General features: G+C 42.9%; 1 protein-coding gene across 1 annotated transcript; it reads left to right on the plus strand.

The window, feature by feature from the left end:
* Positions 1–2988: 2988 nt before the first annotated feature.
* Positions 2989–22641, plus strand: ACAT1 (acetyl-CoA acetyltransferase 1). Its single transcript, XM_054055168.1, has 12 exons — positions 2989–3099; positions 4978–5025; positions 7606–7723; positions 8523–8618; positions 10180–10280; positions 14717–14860; positions 17325–17475; positions 18101–18196; positions 18892–19005; positions 19398–19462; positions 20587–20744; positions 22283–22641. Exons 1-12 carry the CDS (start codon positions 3040–3042, stop codon positions 22401–22403), a joined length of 1272 nt encoding a protein of 423 aa, XP_053911143.1. The 5' UTR covers positions 2989–3039; the 3' UTR covers positions 22404–22641.
* Positions 22642–23705: the final 1064 nt, after the last annotated feature.

Genomic DNA, 23705 nt, shown 5'->3' on the forward strand with positions numbered 1-23705 from the left:
TTTTTCTTTAGGTGCATCAAGTAACATCAGTGTTTTGTGCTTTCTGGTATATACAGAGGTTAGAACTATTTGTATGCAATAAGTAACTATTTTTGAGTGACTACTGTGTGCGCATGGCAATTTGAAAACTGGCAGTTCCTGCAGGCAGAACTTCGCTAGCTGCTGCCATTAGTTCTAAACTAGTAGTGTCATCTTTTGCAACAATGGTTTTCCAGGTAGAATTCTTCTCTAGAAATAAGTCAGTTACCACAGGAGTTGCTTAGCTGAATCAACTCCTACCAGTTTCACTTGATCACAGTTTAGGTAGAGATATTGACCTAAATATGAAAGGTTCTAAGCCTGCTTCATTCTTTGGATAAACAAAGAAATTGGCTTTATTTATTTCTTTTGTTGCTTTATGTGTAAACTTGTCTCTATAAGTGTAGATATGGTGCCTGCATTTCATCCTCATTTACTTTAGTGATGGAAATCCACAATGTTGCTTTAGTTGGATACGGTGCTCCAAGCCCTGCATGCAATTTGTAAGAGAGAGCAGTTGGGAGCAGGTAGGATGCTGCTTCAATCTGCAGATCTGAGACACAGTCACAGTAAATTTTACTTCCTGAGCCAAGGAAGAGCCAGCACAGTGTGGTTGTTTTTAATAGTCTAGAAAACTGAAAATTGGCAGCTTTGAAATAAGTGTGTTATAGTTGTTCTCGGCGAGAAGAGATGCACTAAGGTTTTCTTTCTGCATGCTTTCCCTGGTTTTCCTGAGCTCAAGTCTTATGAGGAGCAGCTGAGAAACTGGGCTTGTTTAGCCTGGAGAAGAGGCTGGGGAGACATCTTATCGCTCCCTACAACTACCTGTAATGATGTTGTAGCAAGGTGGATGCTGGTTTCTTCCCCGAAGTAAAAAGTGATGAGAAAACAAGGCCTCAAGTTGTGCCAGGGGAGATTTAGATTCGATATTAGGAAAAATGCCTTTGCCAAAAGAGTGATGAAGCATTGGGACAGGTTGCCCAGGGACGTGGTGTAGTCTCCACCCTGGAGGTGTTAAAAAAGCATGTAGATGTGGCACTTTGGGACATGGTTTAGTAGGCATGGTGCTGTCGGGCTGATAGTTGGACTGGATGATCTTAGAGGTCTTTTCTAACCTTAATGATTCTATGTCTTTAAGACCACAGTCTGATATTATGAATGTATAGCTCAGGATTTGCCATCCATGGCAGTCATTGATTTCTACTAGTGAAGACACAAAGGAAATTCCCACGCTTCCTGCATCTTCTGTAGCAGGCAGGTGGAACTTAGCTCAAGCTTAGGTGATATGCAGGATTTATTGCACCAAACAAGTATGTTAGATGTGATAAGTAAGACACTGTGGCCCAGATGAAATTCAGCTATCACTTCTGTCACACACCAAGGGAGACAGAGTAGGACCCAGAACTGCACTTAAATGTTTAGAATTGTAGTACTACAGGTAATAAACTAAGAGTATAAGCTTAAGTCTAGACCAATATTAGCATCCTATAAGGGTTTGTGAGGGACTATGTGAACTGGCCGGAGTTCAGTGATAAAGTCTTTCTAGAGGTTTCCATGAGGTTGCTGCAGGTAAAGTTTCTGCAGATGCTCCAGTGCTCAGAGGGATTGGATCCACGATGTTATGTTGACATCAGTGAGAGTCTCTGATTATGACCCGCTCCTCTCTCCTCTCATCCCAGTCCTTTCTGGAGTGATAATATCTGGGGTGTCAATCAGTCTAGCTCCATATCTTCTTTACCTTTGGTTGGTGGTGCTGCTGGTAAGGGACACAGTGGGTTGCTTTGGCATCCCTGGTGGTACAACCAGCAAAAAACTCCAGGGTCAAACATCAAGAAATTTCCAAAACACAAAACTCACGGTTTCCACATCCATAAGTCATCCAAGTACAACATATATTGGTTTCTATTCATAAATCTTACTAGTATTCCTGTTTTCATGATCACCTCTGATTCTTTGTTCTGTGGCTATTGTGCCTTGATAGAGAATCATAGAATAGTTTGGATTGGAAGGGACCTTAAAGATCATGCAGTTCCAACCCCCCTGCCATGGGCAGGAGCAGGTCCCACCAGACCAGGGGGCTCGAAGCCTCATCCAACCTGGCCTTGAACACCCTGAGGGAAGGGGCATCCACGTCTTCCCTGAGCAACCTGTGCCAGTGCCTCACCACTCTCATATAAGGGAGAATTTCTTTACTCTCTAGTCTAAATCTGCCCCTCTCCAGTTTATACCCATTGCCCCTAGTCCTATCACTACAAGTAAACAGTCCCTCACAGATTTCTTGTAGCCCTTTCAGGTACTGGAAGGTCGCTACAAGATCTCCTTGGAGCCTTCTCCAGGCTGAGCAAGCCCAGTTCTCTCATTCTGCTCTCGTATGGAAGGTGCTCCAGCCCTCTGATCATCTTTGTAGCCTCCTCTGGACTCGTTCCAACAGATCCATCTCCTTCTTACGTTGAGGATTCCAGGACTGGACACGGTATGCCAGATGAGGTCTCCCAAGAGAGGAACAGAGGGGCAGAATCACCTCCCTCAATATGCGGGAGAACAGTTGTATCAGGAGGACCTTCAGTGCTAACCTGGGCCTCTCGACCAATGGGAGCTGGCGGTGGACTCGGCTTCACCCGTCTGACCCCGCCCCCTTCCCTACCAGCCAATGGTGGATCAAGATTCACCATCTCTCTGCCTCTCGACCAATGGGAGTTGGCAGTGGGCGTGGCTTCATCATCCTGCCCCGCCCCCTTTACCTCCGCCTTGCCTATAGCACCGCCCCCTTCCCGCCCAGCCAGTGGTATGGGAGGATTCACCACCGCCCCTACCTCGCGACCAATGGGAGCCTGCGGTGGGCGGGGCTTCTCCTCTCTGACCTCCCCCTCTTGGCACCGCCCCGCCTTCCCTCTCAGCCAATGGCAGAGCCTGATTCACCACCGCCCTCACCTCTGGAGCAATGGGAGCCGGAGGTGGGCGGGACTTCGCCGCTCGGGGGCGGAAGCGCGGCGGTGGCGTTGAAGGTGACGGGGGGCGAGCATGGCGGCGGCTGTGGCGGTGCTGGCGTGGCGGCGGCGTCCAGCCGCGGAGCTGCTGCGGGTGAGGCGGGCGGCGCGGGCCCCTTCCCCTCTCCCTGCCCTTGGGCAGCCCCTGGGGCGCGGAGAAGCTTGGCCAAGGTCACCCCCGCGACTGCGGCGGGAAGGGAGGTGCCTCCCACCTTCCCCACTCGGCTTGGCCCTCCGTCATCCTGAGAGCAGCTTTTTCCAGGACCTCGGAACGCCTGTCACCTCAGCAGGCTCGCAGGGCCCTCGCCTGGCCCTGCAGCTCCTTCTTTGTACCTTCAGAGCCCCTGTGTCCATCGACTACTTGGGAGTTGCTTAGCCTGGAGAAAAGGAGGCTGAGGGAAGGCCTTGTCACTGTCTACAACTCCCGGAAAGGAGGTTGTAGCGAGGTGGTGGTGGTCTCTCCTGCAAGTGACAGGTGATAGGATGAGAGGAAATGGCCTCAAGTTGTGCCAGGGGAGGTTCAGATTGGATATTAGGAAAAATTTCTTCACCGAAAGAGTTCTCGGGCACTGGCAGAGGCTGCCCAGGGAGGTGGGTGTGTCACCATCCCTCGAGGCATTCAAAAGACGGGTAGATGAGGTGGTCACGGGTATGGTTCAGCAGTGGACAGGTGTGGTTGGACTCAGTCATCTCAAAGGGCTTTTCCAGCCAAGCAATTCTACGATTCTGGTATTCAGACATAAAGGCGTGTAGTAGCCAGAGACATCATCCACCTCTTCAGCTCCTTCCTTCGTAATTTGTTGCCCTACAGAGTCTCTGTATTTGTCTGCTGCCTATCACAGCAATAAGGACAGAATCATGGAATGGTTTGAGTTGGAAGGGACCTTAAAGATCATCCAACCCCCTGCATGGGCAGGATTGTCTCCCACCAGACCAGGGTGCTCAAAGTCCCATCCGACCTGGCCTTGAACGCTTCCAGGGATGGGGCAGCCACAACTTCCCTGGGCAATCTGTGCTAGTGCCTCACCATCCTCATAATGGAGAATTTTTCCAAATGTCTAATCTAAATCCTTCCCCTTCATTTAAAGCCATTCCCCCTCATCCTATTGCTCCATGCACTTGTAAAAAAATCCTTCCCCAGCTTTCCTGTATCCCCCTTCAGGTACTGGAAGGCTGCTGTAAGGTCTGTGCGGCACCTTTTCCTCTCCAGGCTGAACAATGCCAACACTCAGCCTGTGCTCATAGCAGAGGTGCTCCAGGCCTCTGATCATCTTCATGGCCTCCTCTGGACCCATTTGAACAGTTCCATGTCCTTGTTATGTTGGGGATTTCAGCACTGGACGCAGTACTCCAGGTGGGAGTCTCACGAGAGTGGAGTAGAGGGGGAAGAATCACCTCCCTCAACCTGCTGGCCATGCTTCTATTTATGCAGAAGCATGGCTAGCTTTTCTTTTTTGTTGTTGTTTTTATCATTATCAACTTTTGTTGTAGCATTCTGAATTCTTCATCCTCATTTTTGTTCATGAAAAAACAATGAAATGAAGATGTAGACACAAAAGGCCTCTTTTTTAAAAACAGTCAGGTTAATTATAGTAATGAATGAACTGAAGTCCAGAGAAGCGGGCAGGGATGAGAAAACTTTTTCAGGATAGCACCATTCACTCCCGCATTTAGACCTGTGTTATATGTGTATGCAGCAGAGTTGGCCAAAATGAATTGGCTTTTCTTTTTAAAGTTGTATCTGTTTATTTTTCAGAAAACAGTTTAGCACAGATGTTATGATGAGACTTTGTACTAGACTACACTTTTTTGTTTTTAAAAAGGCATGTTATGATTTTTAAATATATATGTTTTCCGGTGTTTTTTAGATATTATTTTTTTAAATAGTGAATTCTATGAAAATGGTTCATTACTCAAATGTCATGGTATTGGCTTTCTTGATATGAGATTCAGAGGACTTTCTTATTTTCAGGCTTTGAAGTATACAAGCCGTGGCTATGCATCACAGCGTACTTTAAATGTAAGTATAAAGCACCATCTGACTGAATAAGTCACTGTTTAAATTTGTTTCTTAATCACTGACATTTTTAAAAAGGTTATCACAAAAAAACCTGCATTGAATACCACGTGACTTGTGCCCAAGTCATGCTTTACTGCAAAATTTGGAATAAATGTCAGATTTCATTTTTTAATTTGGTTTGCTAATCTTTAGGTAGCATGAGACAAAATCAGTTAAAATCGTGTCAGCTAACATAAGCTTAACTCAACTGTTTACCTGTGATTGGAAAACACAGCTTAATGGCTTTGAGGTTATTCTGCAACTTGCTATTATGACCTGAAAGATAAGGGCAAGTATGTTACTATCAGTGAACTCAATTATGACAAAGGAAGGTTTACAGAAACAGACAGACCTTCTTAGCTTTAAAGAAGTATAACTTTTCTTGTTTTGCTTTAATTTTCTTCTAGTGTTTTCTTTCTTTGCTTGTCTCTCTAAGTGAAGAACTCATGGTGGGACCTTGTAAAGCTTTGTGTCTAACTTCTGCTGAAACCAGCACAGCTGGAGGGATTCGTGCTTCTTCTCAATAGCCTGGGGCAGCCAGAGGTCTGAAATGTGCATCTTTTTGGTGCCAGGTTCTCATGCAATGCTCAGAGGGTTAGCAGGTCAACATGTTGATGTAGCACTAAAACTAAGAGGCAAAGTAAGAGTAGATCTAATTTGAGAAGCTGCTAGGTATAGCGCTGAATGTCACACGATGTCTTAAACTACTGCTTACATGTTACACTGGAACCTGGGCTTTTGCATATCTCCAAGGGTGGAGACTCTGCAACCTCTCTGGGCAACCTGTTCCAGTGTTCAGTCACACTCTCAGTGAAAAAGTGTTTCCTGATGTTCAGGGGGAACCTCCTCTGTGTCAGTTTGTGCCCACTGCCTGTGATCCTGTCGCTGAGCAGCAGGGAAAAGAGCCTGTCTTGGTCCTCTTTGCAACCTCTCTTCAGGTGTTTATAGATATGGATGAGGTGCCCCTGAGACTTCTCTTCTCCAGGCTGAGCAGTCCCAGCTCTTTCAGCTTCTCCTTGTATGTCAGGTTCTCCAGTCCCTTAATCATCTTCCTCGCCCTCTGGTGGACTCTCTCCAGTATGTCCATGTCTCTGTCGTACTGAGGAGCCCAGAACTGGACACAATACTGCAGTTATGGCCACACCTGTGCTGAGTAGAGGTAAAGGATCACCTCTCTTGAAGTGCTGGCAGTGCTCTGCCTAATGCAGCCCAGGATTCCATTTGCTTCCTTTGTTGCAAAGGAACAAAGGGAGGTGGTTGAGTCACCTTTCCTGGAGGCGTTTAAGGGACAGGTGGATGAGGTGCTGAGGGGCATGGTTTAGGGATTGTTAGGAATGGTTGGACTCCATGATCCAGTGGGTCCTTTCTAACCTAGTGATTCTGTGATTCTATTGCTGGGTCATGTTCAACCTGGTGTTCACCAGGACCCAGGTCATTTTCTGCCAAGCTGCTTTCGAGCTTGCTGGCCCCAAACCTGTACTGGTGGCTGGAGGTGGTCCTCCCCAAGTGCAGGACTTTGCACTTATAATCATAGAATCGTAGAATGGTTTCAGTTGGAAAAGACCTTAAAGAACATCTAGTCCAGCCATTGATTAAGCTCTGCTAAGTCTGTGACTAGACCATGTCCCCAGGTATGACATCTACTTTGTTTAGTTGGGCTTCATGTTGGATGATTCTGCAACCTAACAATGTCACTCTGGACGGCAGCATAACCCTCTGGCATATCAGCCACTCCTTCCAGTTTTGCGTCACCAGCAAATCTGCTGAGAATACACTGCTCCATCAGCCACATCATTACTAAAGATGTTAAACAGCTCTGGATCCAGTTTTGACCCCTGAGGTACATCTCTAGTTACTGGCCTCCAACCAGACTTTGTGCCACTGATCCCCACTTTCTGGACCCAACTGTTCAGCTGGTTTTCAGTGCACCTCACTGTCTTCATCAGCTTCTGTATGAAGATCTTATGAGAGACAGTATCAAAAGCCTTACTGTAGTCTAGGCAGTGTCCACTGCTCTCCCCTCATCTACCAAACCTGATGATTTTCTTGTCCATGATTCTGGAAATAGTTTCCAGGATTAGTTGTTTTGTCACCTTCCCGCGAATCAAGGTGAGGCTGATAGGCCTGTAGTTCCCTGGGTCCTTCTTGCTCTTCTTGAAGATAGGAGTGATGCTTGCTTTTCTGCAGCCCTCAGGTACCTCTCACAGTTGCTGTGACCATTCCAAGATCATTGAGAGTGACCTTATGAAAGCATCAGGTCTGTCCTTCCTAAAGAGCCCATATACCTGCATAGCAGCCTTGGAAGCCATTCCTCCATGGCTCCATGATCCCAAAATTGTAGTCCTGTGGCTGTGCACTGATCTCCTTGGGTTTGTTCCTCACACTGCATGCATTAATGAAGGCCATTTTAGTGCTTTGAAACGCTTGCAGAATAAAAGGGAAACTGTGATATCAGTGAAAGAGTGGGTAAATTTAAAAAATACAGGTGTGTGTGTGCATATGCGAGAGAGACTGACTTCAACTTCATGCTTCTTCTCTTAGGAGGTGGTGATAGCAAGTGCTGTAAGGACACCGATTGGATCTTTCCAGGGAACTCTTTCGTCTTTGCCAGCCACTAAACTTGGTTCCATTGCAATTAAGGGAGCAATTGACAGAGCAGGTATGTCTAAATATTTTTTTGTGACAAAGACAATCTCAAGTCACTCAGTATGGGTCTGTGACTTAAATTGCTTGGTAAACATAAGGTCCTGGGTTTTTTGCTCCTGTGGAACTGTAAGTCTTTATCTTCAAATGGTATTTATGTAAAGTTGACTGCTGGGCTTTGTTTCAATCTGCATTAAGTGCTCCTTCTAGGAACAGAATGTTACTTAGGGACATCTATGCTAATCCAAATCTGGTTAAACATGCTAATTGTTTTTCTGGAGTGGAGATTTGTGGCACATCTAAGCTCATGCAAAGGCTACTTGTTGCTGGAACCAGTGGCCCTTCCTTTCCTTGCCCATTTTTCACATGAGCACTTACGCTTGTAGGGCACCCTTGTAAGTCTATTGATGGAATTAAATTAGCTCAAAAGTCTTTTTGGGTGAAGGGAGGGTTCATTTTCTGCAAATTTGGCTTCTTGAAACAGCACATTACAAGAACTTGAACACAAGAGATGCAGCAGGCCTCTTCTGTCTGTTGGCAGCTAGGGGCGGCCTTGGCTCACCTCTGTTAAACAGACAAACAAAACTTTTTCTTTAGACATAATTGTGGCAGGTAGAAAGTCTAGTGCATTTAACCATCCATGGAAGTTGAGCTTCTCAGGTAACTGGTGAGACTTGGAAATGTGCTGCTAGCGCACAGGTTGGACACGACACATTTTGTCAGTCTTTGATAGAAAGCTTCAATGAGAAGGTTCATAAAAGGGTGTTACGTCATCCATGCAAAGAACGCTGAATCAAAACAATTTTTTATTATAGGTATCCCTGCAGCAGAAGTGAAAGAAGTGTATATGGGCAATGTCTTGCAGGCTGGACAAGGGCAAGCTCCAACAAGACAAGCGGTCTTGGGTGCAGGTATGAATTCTCTTGGTTCTCTTGTTATGTAGACAGTGTAGATTACCAGGTTCAGATTAGACATCAGGAAAAATTTTTTCACTGAAAGGGTTCTCGGGCACTGGCAGAAGCTGCCCAGGGAGGTGGTTGAGTCCCTATCCCTGGAGGTATTTGAAAGACGAGGAGATGAGGTGCGCCAGGGATATGGTTTAGTAGTGGGCAGGTACAGTTGGACTCTGTGATCTCAAAGATCTTTTCCAACCAAACGATTCTATGGTTCTGTGGTTATTGAGTGCTGAGTTCAAGCAGAGTGCTGTCCAGCGTGTTGTCAAGACGGTCTGTGTATGCTTTTTTTTGCTGTGATGGGTGAAGAGCATGCGTTATACTCCTGTAAGTGTGTCTAATTGTGCAGCCTCGGGAACTGATTTTCATGTGCACAGTGGATGTTACTGCCGGTGGCGTTTGCAGAACCTGGAGAGGATGATTTTGTAGACCAGGGTAATAATGAATGCTTCTTTTGGAGTCTTTCTTGGAACAGGCTTTTTTTTTTTTTCAGTGTATCATTATTCTTACGGTTTATTGGATAAAAGGTCAGTGAGTTTCCTTGAACTGCAGATAAAGGTATATCATTACGCTTATCTTCCCATGGAGTCTGGAGCTGTCAGTGGAAGGATTCACTCTATAATGTTAACTGCAGCATGAATGTTATTGGGATGCAGGAGTTATTTTCTTATCACTTTTGCTCTGGGGATGGGATTCCATACCTTAGTGTGAGTCTGAGAAAGTCTGTGGCTCAGGGAAGAACTGGATACTTTCTTGGCAGTGTCCCTATAGTTTTTTGAAAGAGAAGGAATTGCTTCCATGTGAGGCAAAGAGGTGAATATGTCCGTTTTCTATTCTCTGGCTAGTTTCCCCGTTTCAGTGCTGCTAGAAGAGCCAGAATACTGGAGAACAAACCCAGTAGAGGCAGTGACGCAATGGTCTTGGGCGAAGCTGCTCACAGTAGAGCCCAAAGCTATTGTAATGAACATTCAATAACAACTCAGTAACTGTGTGAATGACACTGACACCTACCTAGCACTTTTGGTCTTGTTCAGTTTTGCATGTGTTCAGAGTTCCTGCATTTCTGGGGTCTGTTTTGTTGCCAGTTGCTGAATCCTACAGCTTGTTTATGCTTTTTTGGTCTAGAATGCTTCTTGGAGGAAGGGATCGGAATGTCAGGAGTTGGAATAGTTTTGGAGCTGCTTCCCTGACATTCTGTCTCTTGGATTCTTCACGTGTTTACTCCTTTATTGTGAGTCTGTTCTTGGAAGGAAATAAACAAGAGTCTCCAGGATGGGTGATAGATACTATCACCCATCAGACTAGCGGTGAGGGTAGATAAATTGTCCTGGCAGACTAAATAGTGGAAGCTGGACACTCTGGGCTTAGGCAAAAATTGGTCCCATGTGAAATGATGATCTTTAAGGTCCCTTCCAACCCAAACCATTCTATGATTCTATGAAATATTGCTGAGACACCAAAAAAAGTGTTAGCTTACCCTTTAAATAATTCAGTTGTTTGTACAACTTTTTTGACTCAGGTCTACCAATCGGCACTCCATGTACAACTGTCAATAAAGTCTGTGCTTCAGGAATGAAATCAGTCATGATGGCAGCACAAAGCCTTATGTGTGGGAGTCAGGTACGTGAACTTCAGTGCTGTTTTATGAAAAAAAAACATAACTAATTTTTAGATTCTGTGCTGATGATGACTGTGCTCTTTGATTTGGGACTGTGTTTTGACTTAGGATATTAGAGTTTTGTTTTGCGTATGCAACTGTAATTTTATAGTCACTTTGATGTGTTTTGGTTGAAAACAGAAAAAAATTGTATTACAGCTAGGAAATTGCCAGATGTATTTTTAAAGCTGAGCAAATAAGGTGAATTTGTTGTTGTTATTTACATCCTCTCCCAACTGCTTGTTCCCCACCTGCCCACAGAAAATAATGACGGGAATTTTCAAGCTTTCTGGTTTCAAAAATTGAAGATATTTTTATAATCTTCATTTTTAATGAAACACATTTAATCCTGACATTCAGACACTTCAAACACTTAAATAATTTAAATACATACTATAGCGATGTCGTATCCAAGCACATTAATGATGTTTTAGGCTTCTACTCTTTTTAGAAGAAGTGGAATGTATTGCTGCTGAATAAGAGATTTCATTGAAGAGCTTAATGGAGGGGAATTCCTCATCTCTGTCAACTGTGTTCTAAGATTCTCTATATGGTGGGGGAAAATAGCATTACTTAACGGGAAGATGGGAGAATACATCAACATCAGCAAGCCACTAAATGCTGTGCAGAAAAGAATATGGGCAAAGTGTGAATATGAAGAAAGACATTTCAATTTTATTTTTAATTCAAACTCAATTTTGATTTTAACTCAAAGCACCTTGGCAACATCCCTCTTTCAAGTGACAATATTGTGGAGCACCTCTACTGTGAGGGCAGGCTGAGAGAGTTGGGTTTGTTCAGTATCAGGAAGAGAAGGCTCTGAGGAGACCTTAGAGTGGCCTTCCAGTACCTAAAGGGGGCTACAGGAATCATAGAATCATAGAATAGTTAGGGTTAAAAGGGACCTTAAAGATCATCTAGTTCCAGCCTCCCTGCCATGGGCAGGGACATCCCAGTAGATCAGGCTGCCCAAGGCCCCATCCAACCTGGCCTTGAACACCTCCAAGGCTGGGGCATCCACAACATCCCTTGGCAACCTGTTCCAGTGTCTCACCACTCCCATGGTGAAGAAATTCTTCCTAACGTCCAGTCTAAATCTGCCCCTCTCCAGTTTATACCTGTTCCCCCTCATCCTATCACCACAAGCCTATGAATAGTCCCTCTCCAGCTTTCCTGTAGGCCCCGTTCAGGTACTGGAAGGTCGCTATACAATCTCCTCTGAGCCTTCTCTTCTCCAGAAAGGCTGGGGAGAGACTTTTGACAAGGGTGTGGAGTGACAGGACAAGGGGAAATGGCTTTAAATTGGAAGGGGGAAGATTTAGATTAGACATTAGGAAGAAATTCTTCCCTGTGAGGGTGGTGAGGCACTGGCACACATTGCGCAGGGAAGTTGTGGCTGCCTCCTCCCTGGAAGTGTTGAAGGCTGGGTTGGATGGGGTCTTGAGCAGCGTGGTCTCGTGGAAGGCATCCCTGCCCGTAGCAGAGGGGTTGGAACTGGATGATCTTTATGGCCTTTTCCAACCCAAAACATTCTATGATTCTATGGTATTGTCAGTTCAATGCTTTTTTTTTGGTTTACAAAATTAGGTGTCTCGTTGGTGAAAAAACTTTGTGGGGGGTTTGGTTGTTTAGAACAAAAGTAAAAGATCTACGTTTTGTTGTCCTTTCTGTGAAAATAACAGCATAGCTGAGTTAAGCAACTTCTTATTGCCTTGGCCTTGCACTGCAGAGAATAGCACTTTGTCCAGTGCTTACTGAAGTCAGTGGAACTCTTGTCACTGGACTTAGAACTGAGCACAGCATGTCTGAGTAAACAGCTACATTTGGATTTAGTAATTTACATCCAGTGACTTTGTGACAGTGGTTGTGTCTTTGATTGGTTTGTTAGATACAGGCCATGAACTCTGCAGAGAACTGGAGTTTTCAGCTGAGCTAGAGTCATAGAATGGTTTGGGTTGGAAGAGATCTTAGAAGTTCATCCAGTTCCGCTTCCCTGCCGTGGGCAGGGACACCTACCACCAGACCAGGCTGCTCAAAGCGTCATCCAACCTGGCCTTGAATGCCTCCAGGGAGGAGGCAGCCACAACTTCCCTGGGCAACCTGTGCCAGTACATCACCACTCTTATCATGAAGAGTTTCTTCCTCATGTCTAATCTAAATCTTCCCCCTCCAATTTAAAGCCATTCCTTCTGGTCCTCTCACTCTACGCCCTTGTAAAAAGTCCCTCCCCAGCTTTCCTGTAGCCCCCTTTAGATACTGCGAGCTGCTCTAAGTTCTCCGCGGAGCCTTCTCTTCTCCAGGCTGAATAACCCCAACTCTCATACATGATGTGCCGCCAGTCTTGGCAAGAAGGAGACTTGGCCGGTTATTAGTCTCTTAGAGGTATAAATTATGAGAGGGGTTGGTATTTGTTTGGCTTTCCTGTCTGCGGACTGTGAGGTATCTGTGGCATGAAAGTCAGTGATGGTTTCCAGTGGCTTGAGTCAGTGTACATCATCATATAAACAATTGTATTTGTCTCTCTTTTATGGAATTGATATGCCAGGGACTCCTGTTCTTCTGATTTATTGCTGCTTCCATATCTCAGCTGCCTTTCTGATTTATCTGCCTTTCCTATTTGTCTCCAGCCTACTTTATTTTCTTTATTACTTATGTCACTGTTCCTGGATCTAATTTGTAATCCATTCTGAACTGAACCATTTTTCCTCTGAGTCTTAATTTGAAAACAACAAAAAAGCTTGCATCTTTGTCTTTATTGCTGTTTTGATGTGAAATCTTTTTGCACTTGTATGAACAGCACCATTGAACTCTCAAAGATTCACAGTTCTGCATTTGTATTTCTTTTTTTACATTTATCCATATTACAAATATGCCACTATGTACAACTGTCTGTTCTTCTTATGTGGGGATCCTGGGATTTGGCGGGTATAACCTGATGAAACTAGGTGTACTTATGGTCCTTACAGCTTTGCTGTTTGTAGGCTTTCTGTTTGTTTGCTTGGTGTCAGCTTGAAAAGTATACGAATTTTTAAATGTCCACAGTGCTTCAGTTTAATTCCAATTCTGTAATCATTAACAACTCCTTTTTTTTAATTGGCCTTTTCAGAAAATAAGACTGTATTATAAGTCATCTCTCTTTACATAGTAAGATGAAACAATATTATGTAAAACTGTAGCTGTTCTGTCTTTTCTTATTGACCATCTTACATTCTGGCTGTTGCTCATTCCGTAGAATCATAGGATGGTTTTGGTTGGAGGGGACCTTAAAGATCATCCACTTCCAACCCCCTGCCATGGGCAGGGAAACATCCCACCAGAGCAGGCTGCTCAAGGCCCCATCCAACCTGGCCTCATGACTTCAGATATGCAACCTCCTCCATGCAATCCCTTCCTACATTACCACTTAAAGGGAAGCATTATGTTAATGGAAAGAGGAAAATGCAAAACATCATAATGGGAAATTGGGTCATTAGATTTGAACTCTTCTATTGAAAATCCACAAACTTTGGACTAATTTAAAAAATTGCATTAATTTCATGTTACAGTAATCATAGAGTGGTTTGGGTTGGAAGGGACCTTAAAGGTCATCCAGTTCCAATCCCACTGCCATGGGCAGGGACATCTCCCACCAGACCAGGCTGCCCAAGGCCCCACCCAACCTGGCCTTGAACACCTCCAGGGATGGGGCAGCCACTGCTTTCCTGGGCAACCTGTGCCAGTGCTTCACCACCCTCATTGTGAAGAATTTCTTATTAATGTCTAATCTAATTTAGATTAGATTTAAATTTAAAAATTTCAATTAAAAATCATTTCCCTCATTCTGTCACTACAGGCTTTTGTAAAAAGTTCCTCCCCAGCTTTCTCGTAGCCTCTTTCAGGTATTGGAAGGCTATTATAAGGTCTCCCTGGAACCTTCTCTTCTCCAGGCTGAACAACCCCAACTTTTCAGCCTGTTCTGATATGGGAGGTGCACCAGTCCCCTGATCATCTTCATGGCCTCCTCTGGACCCATTCCAACAGTTCCATATTCTTCTTATGCTGAGGATTCCAGAACTGTATATAGGGATATGGAGCTACTAATGGAGAACAAAAATGAGAAATGTACAGGAAAAGAAACTTTAAATTTATTATTTAATCTTAGAAGCAACGTTCCTCTTGCATCATTCTGAAATCAGATATGAGACGAAGTCTGGTTGTTCTGTCAGGGTGGATTAACTTTCTTCAGCTGTCGTTCCTGCTGTTTGCTTTTTAAATGTGTAAATATTTTTTCACTTTTTCTCTAAGACTCCTCAGAAATATGAAGCTTTCACACTTAAACTTTTGCTAATATCTGTTCCTACAAGAAGTCATAGAGAACACACGGTGTTATTAATAATTTTAACTTGTTTCCTTTGAGCAGGATGTAATGATTGCGGGTGGAATGGAGAGCATGTCCAACGTTCCCTATACAATGAGCAGAGGATCAACACCTTATGGAGGAGTAAAGCTGGAAGATTTGATAGTAAAAGATGGGCTCACAGATGCTTACAACCATATCCATATGGTAAATATTCTGGCACTCTACTGAGGTATCGACCTTGGACCTGATGCAGCTCTGAAGATCTTGCTTGTCATTGTTATGAAACTGCTTCATGTAGCAAACCTAGAAATGAGGAATAACACTAACGGAGGAGGAGAAAGTGTTCCATCTCCAGGATTCCTATAGTAACTGTAATGGAGGGGGCTAGACAGAAGACCAAAACAGAGTAGCAAATTTTATCTTAATATTTGTTTGTCTTTGACTGAAGTCTGAGTAGCGTAGAGCAGGGATTTAACAAAAAATTAAAGAATTCTGCCACTGATATATTTCTTTTGCTCTTTCTGGGGAGAGAGCAATCAAGTGACTTGGTGTCTTGGAGGTTACCTACTGTGTGTAGTCCAGCAGGCTCTTGTGTTTGTTTTCCCTCCTCCAATGTACATATCTCATATCTTCTGTGGGAAGGTTTGAGTCAGCTGATGTCCCTACCCATCAGCACAGTAACTTAAATTGGACAAACAACTACAAACTTAGGATGGGTTTGGAAAACAACTGATTTGAAGATAGTGAAGAATAAGTGTCAGGGAAAAACAGTTTGAAAAGAGAATGATTGCTTTCGGTTTATGAATATTTCTGACCTTTGCATATGGTAATTTGCAAATGTAGGATATTATTGATGGGTCAGTTAGTGCTCTTGCTGCTGTACAGGAAAGCATGTATGAAGAATATTCTCCTGGGATCCATATATTTGATAGAGACCTCACTTCTTCGGTGTGTAATTTATTCTTTGGTGTGTAATTTATTCTTTTTGCAGTGTAGCATGCTCTACTTAGGCTGTTGGTTGAAATCCGCTCCAACATTTAGCCAAAATGGATTTTGAGTGTGAGGATTTTTTATAGAAATGTAAATAGTGGCTTTGCTAGTTCCTGTACATGGGGAAAACCTTGAGGAGTTGGTTATAGAATCGTAGAATGGTTTGAGTTGGAACAGACCTTAAAGATCATCCAGGTCCAACCCCCCTGGCATGGACAGGGACACCTCCCACCAGACCAGACTGCTCAAGGCCCCATCCAACCTGGCCTTCAACACCTCCAGGGAAGGGGCATCCATGACTTCTCTGGGAAACCTGTGCCAGTGCCTCACCACCCTCACCAGGAAGAATTTCTTCTTAATGCCTAATCTAAATCTTCCCCCTTCCAATTTAAAGCCATTCCGCCTTGTCCTATCACTACATGCCCTTGGAAAATGACCCTCCCTGGCTTTTCTGTAGGCCACCTTCAGCTACTGGAAGGCTGCTCTAAGGTCTCTGCAGAGCCTTCTCTTCTGCAGGCTGGACAACGCCAACTCTCTCAGCCTCTGCTCATAGCAGAGGTGCTCCAGCCCTCTGATCATCTCCGTAGCTCTCCTCTGGACCTATTCCAACAGGTGCTTATCCGTTCCAACAGGTACTTATCCTTATGCTGGGGATTCCAAAACTGCACACAGCATTCCAGGTGGGGTCTTACAAGAGTGGAGTAGAGGGGGAGAATCCCCTCCCTCAATTTGCTGGCCATGCTTCTTATGCCCAAAGTTCTGTTCACACACAAAATTTTAATAGATTGGGACAATATTTTAGACCCTTTTGTCTTCATGATAGTAGCTGTAGGTTGCTTGGAAAACCTTAACAGTGTGAGAATACGCAGGAAGGCCCATCCAATGGTTTTAGTTTTGGCAATAGACTGAGCTGCTGGTGCTATGGGGACTTGAAATTCTTTAACTGCATAGAAGTGAACTTGCTTGTTTGAAGAACTGGAGGAACATGGTGCTCAAGGGTTGTATGTTGATTCACTGAGTTTTTTACAAAAATGAGATGTGGAACAAAAAGCTATTTAAGAACAAATCTTTCAGATTGACTAAATGAGTATCTTTTGTTTAATTATTATTTTGTCTCCAGATATTTAGACAGTATTGATAATGAATTATGATTGCGTAATTATGTTTATATATAATAATTTGATTGTTTCATTCTACATATTTCATTCCAGTTTTTAGACAAAAGGCAAGCATACTTTTATTTTTGCAGTTTTTACAATATCAGATCTCGAAGCCTAAAAATGCCCTGTGTGTTCACCTGTTCTTGTAACCTTTGGAATAGATAAGCTAATAATGGAATGAAAATATGAATAATATGATGCGAAATACTGTTCAGTCTCTGAAGGTGTCAGTCCTAAGCACTTTAAAACTTAGTTTTATATCCAGTTTTTATTAAAAAAGCCTTGTAAGGGAAGTTCCTTCATGCTTTTAATAATCTGAATCCAGAAAACATTTACTAAATCTGGAGTTGACATTTCACATGCAGAAGTTACTGCTTGATCATGACTGCATAATTAGGAATGGACACTGAATATTAGTTATATTCAGTTCTGGGAATGTGGTGGTTGAATTTTTTCAGCTACATTGATAGTTCACATCTCCAGAAATACCACACCTAACGTGCCTGGTTTTCTTCAAGGGCAACTGTGCTGAGAATACTGCGAAAAAGTTTACTATTTCACGAGAGGAACAAGATACTTACGCCATAGGTTCTTACACAAAGAGCAAAACAGCGTGGGATTCAGGAATATTGAAAAATGAAATAGTTCCTGTCACAGTTTCAAAAAAAGGTATTGGGGGAAGGTGTGATAAAATGAATTGTGCTTCTCATTGAAAGTTGTAACACTGTTCAGTGCAAACTGCATTGTTTAAACATGCAGATCTCATGAACGTTAATTTTAGGTTAGCTAAAAACTTTATTACGCAAAGTTTTTCAGAAACAGCTGTCGATGACTTCTGATCTGATTTGGGTTTTAATATTTCTTTGATGTTACATGCTGTATTGTCTTCTTTTCTATGTAAATGGAAGACAAGCTATTGAATTGAGCTAGTATGGCTTGAGGACATCAGTGTTTTAATTACCTTAAAGATATGATTCTATGATTCTATGATATGGTCTTTGTCCCTATCATTCAGCCATCAGGAGGTGATACAAGAAGTAGTTACTACTGGGAAAAATAGAATATTCTGATTTGAGCTAAATTATAAATTGGATTTACTGTGAATAAATTGGATTAAGGAATAATTTTTTGTCAGTTTTCGTAAGCACATTTCTTGGCATGTGTTTTACATGCATTGATATTTTTTCTTCTGCAATAAGTTATTTAAACAAGGCAGCATTTAAGCAAAGTCCTGTGTTAGAATGTTGTAAGAATGAACTATACGATAAAATACTGAACCAAATCTGCCTTTCAGGAAAGCCAGATACAGAAGTGTCAGAAGATGAAGAATACAAACGGGTTGATTTTAGTAAAGTTCCAAAGCTGAAAGCTGTTTTCCAAAAAGAAAATGGTAAGTATGGTTAAATTAACTGCTTATTTTTCTACCAAGTACTGTAATACTTTGTTGTAGTGAAGAATACTATTCACAAGAGCTTGAATGCCCAACAGTAGTCCTTTAATAATTAAATGTCTGCTAAGATAAAAAGAAACATGCTTCACAACAGCATGAACTGGCCTGGATTAAAAGATGGCCCAAGAACCTTAAACCGGTGAAAACCTCTGTTTTGGAGATCTCATTTAAAAAGGCTGAATCAGATTGGCTTCAATAGCCATTACCTTGGTCTCCAGCAAGTATAAGCTCTTGTTCAGTGGGAACTGGAGTGCCTTTCCATAGTTGCCTGTTACTTCCCTGAATGTATAATTGATTAAAAAAAAAAATAAAAAAAAAAAATCAAAGTTACCACTCACTCACTACACTTTTTGAGCTGGAATTCTCTGTTAATGCCCACAATGCAGCTAGTGTGGAAGGTGTGATATAAACTGCCACTTTGATAAAGATAGGAATACATGTGAATGTACTTATTGGATCACATTGATTTAAAAAAAATACTTAGTTTATAGTTAACTTAGCACAACAGATATCACCATATTGTTGAGCCCTTACATTCAAGGGCTTAACGTAAGAAATAAAAAAATCATTAATGGGATATACCTGAGCTGTATCACACTTCCCCCTCTGTTTAAACAGCACTTTGCCTTTTCTAGGCACAGTTACAGCTGCTAATGCCAGTACTCTGAATGATGGAGCAGCTGCTTTGGTGCTGATGACTGCAGAGGCAGCCAAGAGACTGAAAGTCAAACCATTGGCACGGATAGTAGGTACGATTTTTCTTATCTTTGACTATGGTCGTTGAAAATACTCCTGTAGGATGTGCCCAGACTGGGAGTCCTTTTTGGCTGGTTGTCTGATGTTCATGGGATGGAAAAAGGTGAGCTCTTAGGCATTATGGTTGCATCTTCTCAATACAGTCCTTGAAATATCAATTGTTGTACAAGCTGGCCTTTGATCATAAACAGTTTTCTATATGGAGTAGTATTAAAAATCTGAAAATGTTATTGCATGGCTCACGGCACTAAACCTCAGCTCTATTTATTTCATGGACCATTATATTCAGAATTTTTCTATCTTGGCTGGCTTTGCTGCTTGCACAAACAAAAATCATGTCAAGTAAACCCTAAAGGTATTTAAACAGCTTTTGTGATTTTTACAGCTTTTGCAGATGCTGCTGTCGATCCTATTGACTTCCCAATTGCACCTGCATACGCTGTTCCCAAGGTAGGACTAAAACTGAATATTCTTTGAAAAACAACACAGTTCCTTAGTACTGGATCATTGGTTCATCTTTCAGTGGATCATCTTGTAATTAGGATCAAAATTATAATTGTCATAAATACAAAGGGCATGTTTTTCAGAGGATCAAGTCCAGAATGCAGATTTTCAAAGCAACAATTTTCTCACACGTGTTTTGAAAGGGAATATTCTTTTATACCGATCTCACCAACTCTGGGCTTCTTTACACTTTGGAAGCTTTAGAGTCTAAAACACAAAAAAAATATGGCTGTACAAGTAGAGACAAGTTCAAAAAGGATCTGAAGATCATAGAATCATAGAATGGTTTGGGTTGGAAGGGACCTGAAAGATCATCCAGTTCTAACTCCCTGCCGTGGGCAGGGACACCTCCCACCAGACCAGACTGCTCAAGGCCCCATCCAATCTGGCCTTCAACACCTCCAGGGAAGGAGCATCCATGACTTCTCTGGGAAACCTGTGCCAGTGCCTCACTACCCTCACCAGGAAGAATTTCTACCTAATGTCTTGTCTAAATCTTCCCCTCTCCAATTTAAAGCCATTTCCACTCATCCTATCACGCCATGCCCTTGTCAGAAGTCCCTCCTCAGCTTTTTTGTATCATTCTTCAGGTACTGGAAGGCTGCTCTAACATCTCCTCAGAGCCTTCTGCAGGGTGAACAACTCCAACTCTCTGAGCCTGTCCTCATAGCAGAGATAGCTCCAGCCCTCCAGTTGTCTTCATGGCCTTCCTCTGGACCCATTCCAACAATTCTATGTCCTTCTTATGTTGGGGATTCCAGAACTGGACACAATACTCCTGAGTGCGCTATTGCCTCATGCTATAAATCAGTTTCAATGTACCTTTTTCGCAGCAGACTAAGTGTGGTGGAAACATACGCTTGGCATAGGGCACTCACCATTTCTTCTTTGTGAAAAAGTTTGCTTCATTACCTAAATTTTGCATTTTCCCACCCAATAAAGAATTTCTAAAATGTGGACTTGACTTAGACTATGGGCAGCCTGAGTCACTGACTTCCAAATATACCTAATTATTCCTGCAATGAGCTTCCTGTCTTTTTCATAGCAGTAATTATTCTTATTATTTCTAGATTCTAAGTGAGACAGGCCTGAAAAAAGAAGATATTGCCATGTGGGAAATCAATGAAGCGTTCAGTGTTGTTGTGCTGGCCAATATTAAAATGCTGGGTATTGATCCACAAAAAGTAAATATTAACGGAGGTGCCGTCTCTCTTGGACATCCAATAGGGTAAGTAAAATAAGTGCTTAGTTTTGTTCTGCACAGAGGCATTGTTTTCTCGACACTGCTGGCTAACACATTAAGCTCTATTCGCAAATTATATGCAAGGAGTAATGGTAACAGAAATTTACTATCAAGTACACAGTGACTTAAAGCAGGTGATGAATTCCAGGGCACCTTGAAAATAGCATGATCCCAATTTTCTCTTCACAGTTAAGTCATCACCTACTTTTATAAAGAGTTTATTTGTTGCCGTAGCCATATGAATCATAGAATCATAGAAAATGGTTTGGGTTGGAAGGGACCTTTTAAGATCATCGAGTTCCAACCCCCCTGCCATGGACAGGGACACCTCCCACCAGACCAGACTGCTCAAGGCCCCATCCGACCTGGCTTTGAAACACCTCCAGGGATGGGGCAGCCACAACTTCCCTGGGCAACCTGTGCAGTGTCTCACCACCCTCATTGTGAAGAATTTTTTCCTAATGTCTAATCTAATTCCTTCTCCTTCCAATTTAAAGCCATTGCCCTTTGTCCTATCACTACATGACCTTGTCAAAAGTCTATCCCCAGCTTTCTTGTAGGACCCCATCGAGTACTGGAAGGCTGCTCTAAGGTCGCCCCAGAGCCTGTGCCCAGTTCTTGGATCCCTAACATAAGAAGGATATGGAACTGTTGGAACGGGTCCAGAGGAGGGCTACAGAGATGATCAGATGGCTGGAGCACCTCTGCTATGAGGACAGGATCAGAGAGTTGGCATTGTTCAGCCTGGAGAAGAGAAGGCTCCGCAGAGAACTTAAAGCAGCCTTCCAGTACCTGAAGGGAACTACAAGAAAGCTGGGGAGGGCCATTTTCCAAAGGCATGGAGTGATAGGACAAGGGGGAATGGCTTTAAATTGGAAGGGGGGAGATTTAGATTAGACATTAGGAAGAAATTTTTCACAATGAGGGTGGCGAGGCACTGGCACAGGTTTCCCAGAGAAGTCATGGATGCCCCTTCCCTGGAGGTGTTGAAGGCCAGATTGGATGGGGCCTTGAGCAGTCTGGTCTGGTGGGAGGTGTCCCTGCCCACGGCAGGGAGTTAGAACTGGATGATCTTTCAGGTCCCTTCCAAACCAAACCATTCTATGATTCTATGAATTTAAATGTCAGATTTCACACATGAGGTGGGTCACATTAGCTACTGCAGGGTATCTCGTTGTAAGCAAAGAGGAAATAGTCTGAAAATAATTGTTGCTGTTGATTTGTGTTTTGGTGTAGGCTCCTTACCTTCTTTGAAAGATTCTTACTGCATGTAGACATAGTTGGTCATTACAGACTGACTTCAGAGGCAGTTTCATTTTCTGGAGGAATCTCAAACATGGAATTTTTCTCAGTGTATGGATAAGGATCTTTCTGTTTAAGTACTGCAGCTAGACATTTTAAAATAACCTGTGTAATAATAACCTCCAGTAAATCAGTACTGTAGTCTGCCAACTGTCCTGTGTGGGTCAAATGAAGAATTTACTTTAACCTAAGCTATAAATGTTCTTTTTTCTTTTATTTAGAATGTCTGGAGCAAGAATTGTTGTTCACATGACCCATGCATTGAAACAAGGACAATATGGTCTTGCAGGAATTTGCAATGGAGGAGGAGGTGCTTCCGCAATCTTGATAGAGAAGTTGTAGGCCTGAATAGCATCAGAAACCTTAAAAACACTCTAATCAAGACAATGTGTGGTACCTGTTACATCTTATTTATCAAAGCGGATGACTTCCTTATCTGCTGTTCTAAAATTCATTAGAACATCATTGATTATCGAAAGACAACTGAGCTTTTCTTACTCCATACAAGCTTTTTATACAGTACAAATAAAAAACGTCCAATTATTATGTCTTGAGATCTGACAATAAAGAATGTTTGTGAGCTGTGGCTCCTCTCTTATTTGCGTATGGTTTCCCCAATGCCTTTGAAAAGGAACTCTGGTAACTCGTGTAGTTACTTACTACAGGCAAGTAACTTACCAAGACAAGTACTAATATGGCTCCGAAGTGCTACTGCTCCTTTTCTGTTCATTTAAACCGCTGATGTACGGTGCGGTCAGTCTGCTTTTAAGTAGAGGCCAGGTCAGGACCAAAAGAGTGCTGTTACTGCTACTGCTTCATCACTGAGAGCTCCCCAAGGGCTCCCAAATTCACAGCAAAGTTTTCAGGAACACGGGTGAAGCATTCACATTGCAAGCATGGGGAGAAAGGAAAATACTTTCTTGCCATCAGTCTTGTTCAAGATTTCAGTGAGAAGTTCATGCAGTTTCTTGGGCAGGCTTTCATAGCAGAGGGCAAAAATGGGCTTTTCCCCCACTATAAAAGCCTATTCCCACCTCACCCTTTTCAAAAGGAATGAACATCAACCACTGAAGTTTCTTAGCTGGGATTTAGGACAGCTACTTTCTTATTTTGACATTAATTTCAACTGGAAGTCATCTTTATCTGCTGGGTGTTCTTACATTCTCCTCCATAAAGGAGGATGAGTAAGTATGTTGACTGGGATGTAGTGGGATCTGTTTTTTGTGGGAAGGACTCTCCTTGTAGGGTTTGCAAATGGACAGTGGGGGGTAAATGCAAGCTACTAAGAAAATTAACCTTCACTCATGTTCTGACATCTGTTCTTCTAAAAATTATTTATCCTATAATAGCACATTGGAACAGAAAATGCTGCTTCTTTTGGAAGTGAGCAGTGAACTGATAATTCACAGCTTTAGTATTACCAGGCGAGAACTGACAAAGAAAAGATAGGGGGGGATATTGGCTGTTCCATGAAAGAGCTACACTATGTCTCAAATGACTGAACTCATTCGGGTTCAAGAAGGCCAAGTGCAAGGTCCTACACCTGGGTCAGGGCAGTCCATAGTTTCAATACAGACTGGGGGATGATGTGATTGAGAGTAGCCCTGCAAAGAAGAACTTGGGGTGCTGAGAAGCTCGACGTGA

Source organism: Cuculus canorus, chromosome 1 (assembly GCF_017976375.1).
Source record: "Cuculus canorus isolate bCucCan1 chromosome 1, bCucCan1.pri, whole genome shotgun sequence".
Lineage (NCBI taxonomy): Eukaryota > Metazoa > Chordata > Aves > Cuculiformes > Cuculidae > Cuculus > Cuculus canorus.

What these genes read in the sequence shown, in the direction of transcription:
- ACAT1 (XM_054055168.1), top strand. Translation starts at nt 3,040, where the DNA reads ATGGCGGCGGCTGTGGCGGTGCTGGCGTGGCGGCGGCGTCCAGCCGCG. An exon ending in CATCACAGCGTACTTTAAAT is followed by an intron (nt 5,026 to 7,605) that starts GTAAGTATAAAG and finishes TTCTTCTCTTAG; the next exon opens with GAGGTGGTGATAGCAAGTGC. An exon ending in ACCATTGGCACGGATAGTAG is followed by an intron (nt 19,006 to 19,397) that starts GTACGATTTTTC and finishes TGATTTTTACAG; the next exon opens with CTTTTGCAGATGCTGCTGTC.